We start from the raw sequence: 14,156 nt of genomic DNA on the forward strand, positions 1-14,156 counted from the left end.
TACAGGCCGTGCTACATACCAACAATAACTATGAATCTAGCAAACCTTCAGAATTTGATGGGACCGAAGGACCAATCGGATTGAAACAGTGGACCGAGAAAGTTGAATCGGTCTTTGCCATAAGTAAGTGTGTTGAAGGAGACAAAGTGAAGTATGCTACGCATACCTTCACAGGTATTGCGTTAACATGGTGGAATACCTATCTAGAGCAAGTGGTACAAGATGCTGCTTACGCGCTACCGTGGTCAGTATTCAAGCACTTGATGAACGAGAAGTACCGTCCTAGAACCAAGGTCAATAAGCTCAAGTCAGAACTTAGAGGGTTACGAACACAGGGATTCGATATTACTTCGTACGAAAGACGATTCACAGAATTGTGCCTATTGTGTCCGAGAGCGTTCGATGATGAGGAAGAGAAGATCGACGTGTTTGTAAAAGGGTTATCGGAGAGAATCCAAGAAGATATAAGTTCACACGAGCCTGCCTCCATACAAAAGGCATGTAGAATGGCTCACAAACTAGTGAACCAGATTGAGGGAAGAATTAAAGAACAGGCGGCCAAAGAGGCCAACGTGAAGCTAGTCAAAAGAAAGTGGGAGGAAAATGGTGATAAGAGTCACCAAAACAACAACAACTATCCCAACAATCGCAACATCAATCGCAACTACAACAAACGGCAAAACAACAACAACAACAACAACAACAACTAAAACAATCATTCCAACAACAATAACAACCGCAACAACAACAACAACAATCAGAAGCAGCTATGCCAAAGGTGTGAAAAGTATCACTCGGGGTTCTGCACCAAATTTTGCAACAAGTGTAAAAGAAATTGTCATAGCGTGGCAAAGTGTGAGGTCTACGTACCAGGGGTTAACAGAACGAAAGGAACAAATGGTGTCGGAACGAGTAATGGCGGAGCAAGTAGTGTCGGAGCAAGTTATGCCAATGTAGTTTGTTATAAATGTGGAAAACCGGGCCACATTATTAGAAATTGCCCGAACCAGGAGAACACGAATGGACAAGGCCGCGGAAGAGTTTTCAATATTAATGCGGCAGAGGCACAGGGAGACCCGGAGCTTGTTACGGGTACGTTTCTTATTGACAATAAATCTGCTTACGTTTTATTTGATTCGAGTGCGGATAGAAGCTATATGAGTAGAGATTTTTGTGCTAAATTAAGTTGTCCATTGACGCCTTTGGATAGTAAATTTTTACTCGAATTAGCAAATGGTAAATTAATTTCAGCAGATAATATATGTCGGAATTGAGGAATTAAACTGGTTAGCGAAACATTTAAGATTGACTTGATACCAGTAGAGTTAGGGAGTTTTGATGTGATAATCGGTATGGACTGGTTGAAAGAAGTGAAAGCAGAGATCGTTTGTTACAAAAATACAATTTGCATTATACGAGAAAAAGGAAAACCCTTAATGGTGTACGGAGAAAAGGGCAACACGAAGCTACATCTTATTAGTAATTTGAAGGCACAAAAACTAATAAGAAAAGGTTGCTATGCTGTTCTAGCACACGTCGAGAAAGTACAAACTAAAGAAAAGAGCATCAATGATGTTCCCGTCGCAAAAGAATTTCCCGATGTATTTCCGAAAGAATTACCGGGATTACCCCCACATTGATCCGTTGAATTTCAAATAGATCTTATACCAGGAGCTGCACCAATAGCTCGTGCTCCTTACAGACTCGCACCCAGCGAGATGAAAGAACTGCAAAGCCAATTACAAGAACTTTTAGAGCGTGGTTTCATTCGATCAAGCACATCACCGCGGGGAGCTCCTGTTTTGTTTTTCAAGAAGAAAGATGGTACATTCAGGTTGTGTATCGACTACCGAGAGTTGAACAAACTTACCATAAAGAACCGATATCCACTACCGAGAATCGACGACTTATTTGATCAACTACAAGGCTCATCTGTTTATTCAAAGATTGACTTACATTCCGGGTATCAACAAATGCGGGTGAAAGAAGATGATATTCCAAAGACTGCTTTCAGAACACGTTACGGTCATTACGAGTTTATGGTCATGCCGTTTGGTTTAACTAATGCACCAGCTGTGTTCATGGACCTTATGAACCGAGTGTGTGGACCATACCTTGACAAGTTTATCATTGTTTTCATTGATGACATACTTATTTACTCAAAGAATGACCAAGAACGCGGTGAACATTTGAGAAAGGTGTTAGAAGTATTGAGGAAGGAAGAATTGTACGCTAAGTTTTCAAAGTGTGCATTTTGGTTGGAAGAAGTTCAATTCCTCGGTCACATAGTGAACAAAGAAGGTATTAAGGTAGATCCGGCAAAGATAGAAACTATTGAAAAGTGGAAAACCCCGAAAACTCCAAAACACATACGCCAGTTTTTAGGACTAGCTGGTTACTACAGAAGGTTCATCCAAGACTTTTCCAGAATAGCAAAACCCTTGACTGCATTAACGCATAAAGGGAAGAAATTTGAATGGAAGGATGAACAAGAGAAAGCGTTTCAGTTATTGAAGAAAAAGCTAACTACGGCACCTATATTGTCATTGCCTGAAGGGAATGATGATTTTGTGATTTATTGTGACGCATCAAAGCAAGGTCTCGGTTGTGTATTAATGCAACGAACGAAGGTAATTGTTTATGCGTCTAGACAATTGAAGATTCACGAACAAAATTATACGACACATGATTTGGAATTACACGCGGTTGTTTTTGCATTAAAGACTTGGAGGCACTACTTATATGGGGTCAAAAGTATTATATATACCGACCACAAAAGTCTTCAACACATATTTAATCAGAAACAACTGAATATGAGGCAGCGTAGGTGGATTGAATTGTTGAATGATTATGACTTTGAGATTCGTTACCACACGGGGAAGGCAAATGTGGTAGCCGACGCCTTGAGCAGGAAGGACAGAGAACCCATTCGAGTAAAATCTATGAATATAATGATTCACAATAACCTTACTACTCAAATAAAGGGGGCGCAACAAGGAGTTTTAAAAGAGGAAAATTTAAAGGATGAAATACCCAAAGGATCGGAGAAGCATCTTAATATTCAGGAAGACGGAACCCGGTATAGGGCTGAAAGGATTTGGGTACCAAAATTTGGAGAGATGAGAGAAATGGTACTTAGAGAAGCTCATAAAACCAGATACTCAATACATCCTGGAACGGGGAAGATGTACAAGGATCTCAAGAAACATTTTTGGTGGCCGGGTATGAAAACTGATGTTGCTAAATACGTAGGAGAATGTTTGACGTGTTCTAAGGTCAAAGCTGAGCATCAGAAACCATCAGGTCTACTTCAACAACCCAAAATTTCGGAATGGAAATGGGAAAACATTACCATGGATTTCATCACGAAATTGCCAAGGACTGCAAGTGGTTTTGATACTATTTGGGTAATAGTTGATCGTCTCACCAAATCAGCACACTTCCTGCCAATAAGAGAAGATGACAAGATGGAGAAGTTAGCACGACTGTATTTGAAGGAAGTCGTCTTCAGACGTGGAATACCAATCTCTATTATCTCTGATAGGGATGGCAGATTTATTTCAAGATTCTGGCAGACATTACAGCAAGCATTAGGAACTCGTCTAGACATGAGTACTGCCTATCATCCACAAACTGATGGGCAGAGCGAAAGGACGATACAAACGCTTGAAGACATGCTACGAGCATGTGTTATTGATTTCGGAAACAGTTGGGATCGACATCTATCGTTAGCAAAATTTTCCTACAACAACAGCTACCATTCAAGCATTGAGATGGCGCCGTTTGAAGCACTTTATGGTAGAAAGTGCAGGTCTCCGATTTGTTTGAGTGAAGTGGGGGATAGACAGCTTACGGGTCCGGAGATAATACAAGAAACTACCGAGAAGATCATCCAAATTCAACAACGGTTGAAAACCGCCCAAAGTCGACAAAAGAGCTACGCTGAAATTAAAAGAAAAGATATAGAATTTGAAATTGGAGAGATAGTCATGCTTAAAGTTGCACCTTGAAAAGGCGTTGTTCGATTTGGTAAACGAGGGAAATTAAATCCAAGGTATATCGGACCATTCAAGATTATTGATCGTGTCGGACCAGTAGCTTACCGACTTGAGTTACCTCAACAACTCGCGGCTGTACATAACACTTTTCACGTCTCAAATTTGAAGAAATTTTTTGCTAAAGAAGATCTCACTATTCCGTTATATGAAATCCAAATCAATGAAAAACTTCAATTCATCGAAGAACCCGTCGAAATAATGGATCGTGAGGTTAAAAGACTTAAGCAAAACAAGATACCAATTGTAAAGGTTCGATGGAATGCTCGTAGAGGACCCGAATTCACCTGGGAATGAGAAGATTAGATGAATAAGAAATACCCGCATTTATTTCCAGAAGATACGTCAACACCTCCAACTGCTTAAAATTTCGGGACGAAATTTATTTAACGGGTAGGTACTGTAGTGACCCGAACTTTTCCATGTTTATATATATATATATATATATATATATATATATATATATATATATATATATATATATATATATATATATATATATTAAATGAAATTGTTATTTACATGATTAAGTGTTTCCAACATGTTAAGCAATCAAACTTGTTAAGACTTGATTAATTGAAATAGGTTTCATATAGACAATTGACCACCCAAGTTGACCGGTGATTCACGAACGTTAAAACTTGTAAAAACTATATGATGACATATATATGGTTAACATGATATTATTATAAGTAAACATATCATTAAGTATATTAACAATGAACTACATATGTAAAAACAACACTACTAACTTAATGATTTTTAAACGAGACATATATGTAACGATTATCGTTGTAACGATATTTAATGTATATATATCATATTAAGAGATATTCGTACATCATAATATCATGATAATATAATAATTTAAAATCTCATTTGATATTATAAACATTGGGTTAACAATATTTAACAAGATCGATAACCTAAAGGATTTAAAACAACACTTACATGTAACGACTAACACTGACTTAACGACTCAGTTAAAATGTATATACATGTAGTGTTTTAATATGTATTCATACACTTTTTAAAGACTTCAATACACTTATCAAAATACTTCTACTTAACAAAAATGCTTACAATTACATCCTCGTTCAGTTTCATCAACAATTCTACTCGTATGCACCCGTATTCGTACTCGTACAATACACAGCTTTTAGATGTATGTACTATTAGTATATACACTCCAATAATCAGCTCTTAGTAGCCCATGTGAGTCACCTAACACATGTGGGAACCATCATTTGGCAACTAGCATGAAATATCTCATAAAATTACAAAAATATGAGTAATCATTCATGACTTATTTACATGAAAACAAAATTACATATCCTTTATATCTAATCCATACACCAACGACCAAAAACACCTAAAAATACTTTCATTCTTCAATTTTCTTCATCTAATTGATCTCTCTCAAGTTCTATCTTCAAGTTCTAAGTGTTCTTCATAAATTTTACAAGTTCTAGTTTCATAAAATCAAGAATACTTCCAAGTTTGCTAGCTTACTTCCAATCTTGTAGAGTGATCATCCAACCTCAAGAAATCTTTCTTATTTACAGTAAGATATCTTTCTAATATAAGGTAATACTCATATTCAAACTTTGATTCAATTTCTATAACTATAACAATCTTATTTCGAGTGGAAATCTTACTTGAACTTGTTTTCGTGTCATGATTCTACTTCAAGAACTTTCTAGCCATCCAAGATCCTTTGAAGCTAGATCCATTTGTCTTTTTTCTAGTAGGTTTATAGGTAGTAATGATGTTCATAACATCATTCGATTTATACATATAAAGCTATCTTATTCGAAGGTTTAAACTTGAAATCACTACAACATAGTTTAGTTAATTCTAAACTTGTTCGCAAACAAAAGTTAATCCTTCTAACTTGACATTTAAAATCAACTAAACACATGTTCTATATCAATATGATATGCTAACTTAATGATTTAAAACCTGGAAACACGAAAAACACCTTAAAACTGGACATACGCCGTCGTAGTAACACCGCGGGCTGTTTTGGGTTTGATAATTAAAAACTATGATAAACTTTGATTTAAAAGTTGTTCTTTTGGGAAAATGATTTTTCTTATGAACATGAAACTATATCCAAAAATCATGGTTAAACTCAAAGTGGAAGTATGTTTTTCAAAATGGTCATCAAGACGTCGTTCTTTCGACTGAAATGACTACCTCTTACAAAAATGACCTGTAACTTATATTTCCGACTATAAACCTATACTTTTTATGTTTAGATTCATAAAATAGATTTCAATATGAAACCATAGCAATTTGATTCACTCAAAACGGATTTAAAATGAAGAAGTTATGGGTAAAACAAGATTGGATATTTTTTTTATTTTTGTAGCTACGGGAAATATTAACAATTCTATACAAATCATATCCTAGCTAACTTATATTGTATTATACATGTATTCTAATATATTATGTAATCTTGGGATACCATAGACACGTATTCAAATGTTTTAACATATCATATCGACCCATGTATATATATTATTTGGAACAACCATAGACACTCTATATGCAGTAATGTTGGAGTTAGCTATACAGGGTTGAGGTTGATTCCAAAAATATATATACTTTGAGTTGTGATCTAGCCTGAGATATGTATACACTGGGTCGTGGATTTATTCAAGATAATATATATCGATTTATTTCTGTACATCTAACTGTGGACAACTAGTTGTAGGTTACTAACGAGGACAGCTGACTTAATAAACTTAAAACATCAAATTGTATTAAAAGTGTTGTAAATATATTTTGAACATACTTTGATATATATGTACATATTTGTTATAGGTTCGTGAATCGACCAGTGGCCAAGTCTTACTTCCCGACGAAGTAAAAATCTATGAAAGTGAGTTATAGTCCCACTTTTAAAATCTAATATTTTTGGGATGAGAATACATGCAGGTTTTATAAATGATTTACAAAATAGACACAAGTACGTGAAACTACATTCTATGGTTGAATTATTGAAATCGAATATGCCCCTTTTTATTAAGTCTGGTAATCTAAGAATTAGGGAACAGACACCCTAATTGACCCGAATCCTAAAGATAGATCTATTGGGCCTAACAAACCCCATCCAAAGTACCGGATGCTTTAGTACTTCGAAATTTATATCATATCTGAAGGGTGTCCCGGAATGATGGGGATATTCTTATATATGCATCTTGTTAATGTCGGTTACCAGGTGTTCACCATATGAATAATTTTTATCTCTATGTATGGGATGTATATTGAAATATGAAATCTTGTGGTCTATTGTTACGATTTGATATATATAGGTTAAACCTATAACTCACCAACATTTTTGTTGACGTTTTAAGCATGTTTATTCTCAGGTGATTATTAAGAGCTTCCGATGTCGCATACTTAAATAAGGACAAGATTTGGAGTCCATGCTTGTATGATATTGTGTAAAAACTGCATTCAAGAAACTTATTTCGTTGTAACATATTTGTATTGTAAACCATTATGTAATAGTCGTGTGTAAACAGGATATTTTAGATTATCATTATTTGATAATCTACGTAAAGCTTTTTAAACCTTTATTGATGAAATAATGGTTATGGTTTGTTTTAAAATGAATGCAGTCTTTGAAAAACGTCTCATATAGAGGTCAAAACCTCGCAACGAAATCAATTAATATGGAACATTTTTAATCAATAAGAACGGGACATTTCAGTTGGTATCCGAGCGTTGGTCTTGGAGAACCAGAATTTTGCATTAGTGCAGTCTTTGTAACACCCTGTTTTTTTATTTAAATCACAGCGGAAGACTAAATTCACATAATTACCCTTAGTTAATTACAAACATGATTATCACAAATCATCTAGTTAATTACTTAATTACAAACCACAGGTGTTACGTTAAACGACTAGTTATGTAATTACAAAAGTTAAGACATCAGAGTTCGTCTTGTCAAACATATCGTCAGCCCGACTCCCGTCCCTACCAGCACTAAGATCCAAAACCTGCAAGGGAGGAGGTGAGGGGTTAGCACAAGGCTAAGTGAATGGAACTATCAAAAGATCTAGCATACAGTACCAACTTGTACTCCTACAGCAACAACTATATGCAACGACATACAACACACAACAACTAGAAACTAGCATCTTTGCTCCAACTAGAGGATCGACGGCTTGTACAGGCACACGACCACTAGCTAATCAGTCTAGCGTCTACCGATAGTCTTTACTACTGAATCCCCAGTATAGTCATCCACACGCAGGCGATGCGTCCTTCAGCACTATACTCAACAAACAGTAGCCAACTAGACCCAACCACAACTAGGTTAACCTCTCTGAGCTGAACCTAACAGATCAAGGTTCCAACTACAACAACTTGTCCACATAAAACCAGTCAACTACTACTACAGGCAACTAATACTACTGAAAGCATGGCAACCTTAAATGCGATCAACTGTACAACATAACTACTAATCATGGCAATTATCGACAATATAAACATAGTAGCGCAACTTGCTACTCTATACTACACCAAGAGATAATCTCACTCACCGAATACCAGCAACTAGCTCAGATAATCTATCACTGAGCTTCTTCCTTATCCTTATCACCTGAACATAAGGTAAATCAAGTTAGTTTCTGTCTGTTAACACAAAACAGCACAGTACAGTAAATCAGTCACAAAAAGCGCCTCTAAAAGTCCACCTAACACTTATGCATTTTCAGAATTTACATCCTGATCATCATAAGCCACGCGGACAACATAACGGCTAGAAAACAACTAAATTACATAATACTGCATCACTGATCTACATCCGTACGGTTGCACATGCATCCGTACGGTTGCAAGTCCATCCGTACGGTTGCACATGCATCCGTACGGTTGCACACTCACTGCCCGGTTGTACCAACACCACTGCATCCGTACGATTGTACATGCATCCATACAGTTGCACCGTGTACCCGTGCGGTTGCAATCTGCAACCGTACGGTTGTATTCATCGAGCAGCAGCAGCAGAAACTGACGGGTTTCGAGCCAAAATCACCTAAATCTCGATTTGTAAACGTTTTGACACCAAAATCCGTTTAGGAAACACTTATAGCACTTATAGAAACATAAACCCCATCCAATTTCATCAAAACAACACCCAAATCACTTGATTTTGACCAAAAATGCACTTTTAATAAAACCTAACCAAAAACTCCATTTAAACTCAGATTACAACATGAAAATGAATGATTCTTACCTTGTTATGACCACTAAATCAGTAGCAACTGATTACACAACACAATTTAGATTCAAAATCGAGATTCAAGAGATTAGGGTTTCAAGAGAGTGAATGTTAGGTACGGAGTAATATTTGGAAGCTTCAAGAAAATGAGAGAAGAAGCTGACTTCTGGCTTTTATAATTAGGTTAAATACAATACCCCATTACACACGGGTATTTACCAGTTATCTGATATCTTTTGTACTTAATTTGACTACCCTAACGGAGTCCAAATTAAACAAACGAACCTGTTCTATGACCCTTGTCACAAACTGGTCTCAACTAAACAACTAAATAATTATAAACATATAATTATTATATTAACATACAAACACACCCAAGGTCAAAAGGGTCATTTCAGCTAGGCCCGGTAACAGGATGTTACACCCCAGGACGAAGAAATTTGCCTGGCAACGGGGAAAAGAAAAAGCTCCAGAAAAGCACATCCACATGGTACAAATGTGGCACGCGGGTCACGTTCGTAAGGCGGAAGTTTTGGAGGAATGGGAATGTGCCCCTATCACGTTTCCTACTTTTTGGAGAGTCTGTCCTACCGACTTGCCCGTAACGATAACCGCCACGATAGGACGATGTAAGGTCTCGATAATTTATGTAGATACGGGAAGTGCCGTTGACGTCTTATACGGACATTGCTTCTTACAGCTACCATAAGATGTGCAGGATAAACTAAAACCCCCACGCCATCCCGTCGCGGGATTCACAGGCGAAACGACTTGGCCTCTGGGTCGAGTAAGCATTGACGTTACGTTAGAGGAAAATACAAAACGGCAAACGGTAGCTTTAAACTTTGTGGTTGTCAGAAGCCAGTCGAAGTACAACATTATCATGGGACGGGAAGCGTTGTGCGAATTCGGCGCGATAGTATCAACTGTGCATGGCATGATGAAATTCCCAACTCTGTTAGGCGTTGTAACTTTTTTCTCTGATCGGGTCCCGATTGTGGGCCAGGTCGAACAACCGCTACATCAGACGGCACCGATTGAGCAAGGGGGAAGCATTATCATCAACCATTCCTTTCTTGAGAAGGCAATACAGATTGGACAAACACTATCCGACGCAACGAAAAGTGCGTTACGTGAACTCTTGGCAAACAACGCTGACGTGTTTGCATGGCAAGAGTCAGATATGACGGGAGTACCTCGTACCATTGCAGATCATCATTTAAACGCCAACCCGAGTATGACTCCAGTAAGGAAAAAGAAATGGGGCATGGCTCCGAAGCGTAGCGCCTTCCTAAGGAATGAAGTGGAAAAGTTGGTACAAGCAGACATACTGCGAGAGGTCAAGTACCAAACATGGGTTGCCAATCCAGTACTGGTCAAAAAAGCGAATGGCTCGTGGAGGATGTGTGTCGACTTCAAAGACATCAATAAGGCTTGTCCCAAAGACAACTATCCGCTACCAGAAATAGACTGGAAGGTAGAGTCGTTGGCAGGCTTTCGTTTCAAATGTTTCCTTGATGCTTACAAGGGCTATCACCAGATCCAAATGGCGGAACGCGACGAGGACAAAACCGCGTTCCACACAGATCAAGGCATTTTTTGATACAAAAAGATGCCCTTTGGTTTGAAAAACGCCGGCGCAACATACCAACGGGTCATCGACGTTTCGTTTAAAGAACATATCGGTCGAAACGTGGAAGCATACGTCGACGACAAAGTAATCAAAATTCACGCCGAAACGGACCTTTTGAAGGACATTCAGGAAACGTTCGACTCTCTACGAAAAATCAACGTGAAGCTGAATCCGGAGAAGTGTAGTTTTGGATTCGAGGAGGGAAAGTTCTTGGGGCACGTCATCACAACGCGTGGTATACGGGCAAACCCTAGGAAAATTCAAGCTATTGATGAAATGGTAGCACCGCAAATGAGAAAGGAAGTACAAAGTCTGAACGGAAAGTTGGCAGCGTTGTCCAGATTCCTGTCAAAGGCGGCAGAACGGTCACTTCGATTCTTCAAAGTGTTGAAAGAAAACGTGGGACGGAACTTCGACTGGACTCCTAAAGCGGATCACGCTTTCCAGGAAATGAAGGCTTTGATAAGGACGTTGTCGACGTTGACGGCACCGGTACCGGGTAAAGTAACCGTTCCGTAATAATTTTTTACGAATTTATAAATATTGCGATGCTAACATGTTAAGAGTTTCAGGCGAAACTTTGACAATTTACTTGGAGGCGGGAACTGAGGCTGTTAGTTCGGTTCTCGTAGCGGAGCGTGGCGGCACACAGATGCCAGTTTATTTTGTGAGCAAAGTGCTACAACATGGCGAAGTCAACTATAAACTGATTGAGAAGCTTATTTTCGCGTTGGTCCACACCGCAAGACGATTGAGACGGTACTTTCAAGCGCACCCAATGCTGGTGCTAACTGATTCGCCTATTAAATAGGTACAGTACGGTACGGCGATTGAGACCGGAGCACCTTGGAGGAAATTTATTCTAACAAGTTTTTCATGCAGGTATTGAGCAAACCGGAGGTTTCTGGCAGGGTAGCCAAGTGGGCAATCGAACTGGGTGAACATGAAATCCATTACGCCCCCCGTACCGCTGTCAAAGGCCATATTATGGCAGATTTTATGGTTGAATTCATATGCGCCGCACCACCAGCGCCGGTCGTCGAAGAAGTACCAAATATCGTCACGTGGGAACTATTCACTGATGGAGCATCAAGTTCTGACAGAGCGGGTGCAGGTCTAATTTTAATTGGCCCTGACGGAGAGGAACATACCTACACGTTACGTTTCGAGTTCCCCGCCTCCAATAATAAAGCGGAATATGAGGCATTGCTGTCTGGTTTGAGAATGGCTGAAAAGATGGGAATAAAATACCTAAAGGTGTCGGTTGATTCCCAACTCGTGGCGAATCAGATGAACGGGACGTTTGAAGCTAGGGATCTGGCAATTCAAAATTATTTGGCATTGGCAGAAGAGATGGCCAACAAATTCGAACGTTTCTTCATAACGCAAGTGCCGCGATCCTTGAACAAAAAGGCCGACGCACTCAGCAAACTCGCATCAAGCATGTTCAGCCACTTCGCCAATGACGTTTGGGTGGAGGTCCTTAGTCAAACATCCATTGACGTAGTACAGGTATCGACTCGCTTCGATAACAAACACGCTATACGCATAATCTGTTTAAAACACAACGTACACATGTCCTGATTTTCTTGCAAAATAATCATAGGAGGCAGCCACAGTAGAAGAGGTCAAGACGTGGATGAGTCCCATCGTTACGTATCTCAAGAATGGGACGTTGCCAGTCGACGGGGCAACGGCACGTAAGATTCGTATGAAAGCACCTATGTACATGTTAAGGGATAGAGTTCTGTTCAAGAAATCCTTCACTGCACCGCTTTTAAGGTGTGTCGGCCCAAGCGAGGTGGAAACAATCGTAAGGGAGCTGCATGAAGGGACTTGTGGCATGCATGCAGGATTTAGTACCGTTGTGGGGAAGATAATGCGGCTAGGTTATTTTTGGCCGTCCATGTACCGTGACACGAAAGAGATCATCAAAGCTTGTGCTTCATGCCAACGTCACGCCCCGAAAATTCACATACCGGCGCATGAACTAATTCCCGTGACGTCTGCTTGGCCCTTTTACAAATGAGCAATTGATTTGGTAGGCCCCTTCCTGGATGGAAAACACTTGGTCGTGGCAATTGACTTTTTCACCAAGTGGGTTGAAACCAAACCTTTAAAGAGAATAACGGGTAAACAGATTGTGAATTTTGTTTGGGAGGAAATCGTGTGCCATTTCAGAATACCACACGAAATTGTAAGTGATAACGGCAAACAGTTTGCTCACGATCCGTTTCGTTCATGGTGTGACGGGTTGAATATCAAATAGACTTTCAGCTCTGTTGCCCATCCGCAGGCAAATGGGCAAGTCGAAGTCACCAACAGGGATATCTTTGGCGGGATAAGGGCAAGGTTGGACACGGACAGGAAAGGTTGGCCAGATGAGCTTCCACAAGTATTATGGGCGTTCCGAACCACGCCAAAACGAAGTAATCGAGAAATGCCATTCAGCCTTGTATATGGTACCGAGGCGGTGATACCCGCTGAAATTGCTGTCCCAACCCAACGTGTAGTACAATTCAATAATGAGTCCAATGTCATTAGCTTGAAGGAAAATTTGGACTTGTTGGAGGAAAGGCGTGACGCCGCCACTATCAGGGAAGCGTCAAACAAACTGAAAATTGCCAAGTATTACAATCAACTTATGAAGGAACGTACTTTCCGCCCCGGTGATTTTGTGTGGCGTAATAACAACGCCAGCCGGGTCGAGAATACTGGTAAATTGGGACCCAATTGGGAAGGCCCGTATGTGATTACAGATGCACTTGGCAACGGAGCGTATAACCTAAAGACGCATGACGACAAATTTGTGCCGCGTACCTGGCACGCAACCAACTTAAAGAAGTTCTATGTTTAAATATTTCGAATCATTTCGTTGTTGAAAATTTTTCTTTTTCATTCTACCAAGTTTGTGATTGATCACCACAAATGTAAGCGCATCGCGCATTAGACTTCTTTGTTTTCAGTTTTCAATTAAATGCATTTTTTCAATCTTCATTACTAATGTAGTGTGTAACTGTTTTGGCCGCGCTTCGGCGTTATAAATGTAAGTCCACTCACAAGTTACTTATGCAATGAACAAAGACATCATCTAATATTTGGACGGCATTGGCGACGCTAGGCGTATTGGAGGTATGCCTAGCCCTCGGAACGGGATGCCTCCGGATTTCGTATCCGTCGCATTAATCCCATCACTAAGTAGAAGAGTGCAATGTCGACAATCACCAAGTGT

General features: G+C 39.4%; 1 protein-coding gene across 1 annotated transcript; it reads left to right on the forward strand.

The window, feature by feature from the left end:
- Positions 1-11,480: 11,480 nt before the first annotated feature.
- LOC139848716 (uncharacterized) lies at positions 11,481-13,781 on the forward strand. Its single transcript, XM_071838420.1, has 4 exons — positions 11,481-11,708; positions 11,807-12,436; positions 12,531-12,923; positions 13,221-13,781. Exons 1-4 carry the CDS (start codon positions 11,481-11,483, stop codon positions 13,779-13,781), a joined length of 1,812 nt encoding a protein of 603 aa, XP_071694521.1.
- Positions 13,782-14,156: the final 375 nt, after the last annotated feature.

This window comes from Rutidosis leptorrhynchoides, chromosome 5 (genome assembly GCF_046630445.1).
Source record: "Rutidosis leptorrhynchoides isolate AG116_Rl617_1_P2 chromosome 5, CSIRO_AGI_Rlap_v1, whole genome shotgun sequence".
Classification (NCBI taxonomy): domain Eukaryota; kingdom Viridiplantae; phylum Streptophyta; class Magnoliopsida; order Asterales; family Asteraceae; genus Rutidosis; species Rutidosis leptorrhynchoides.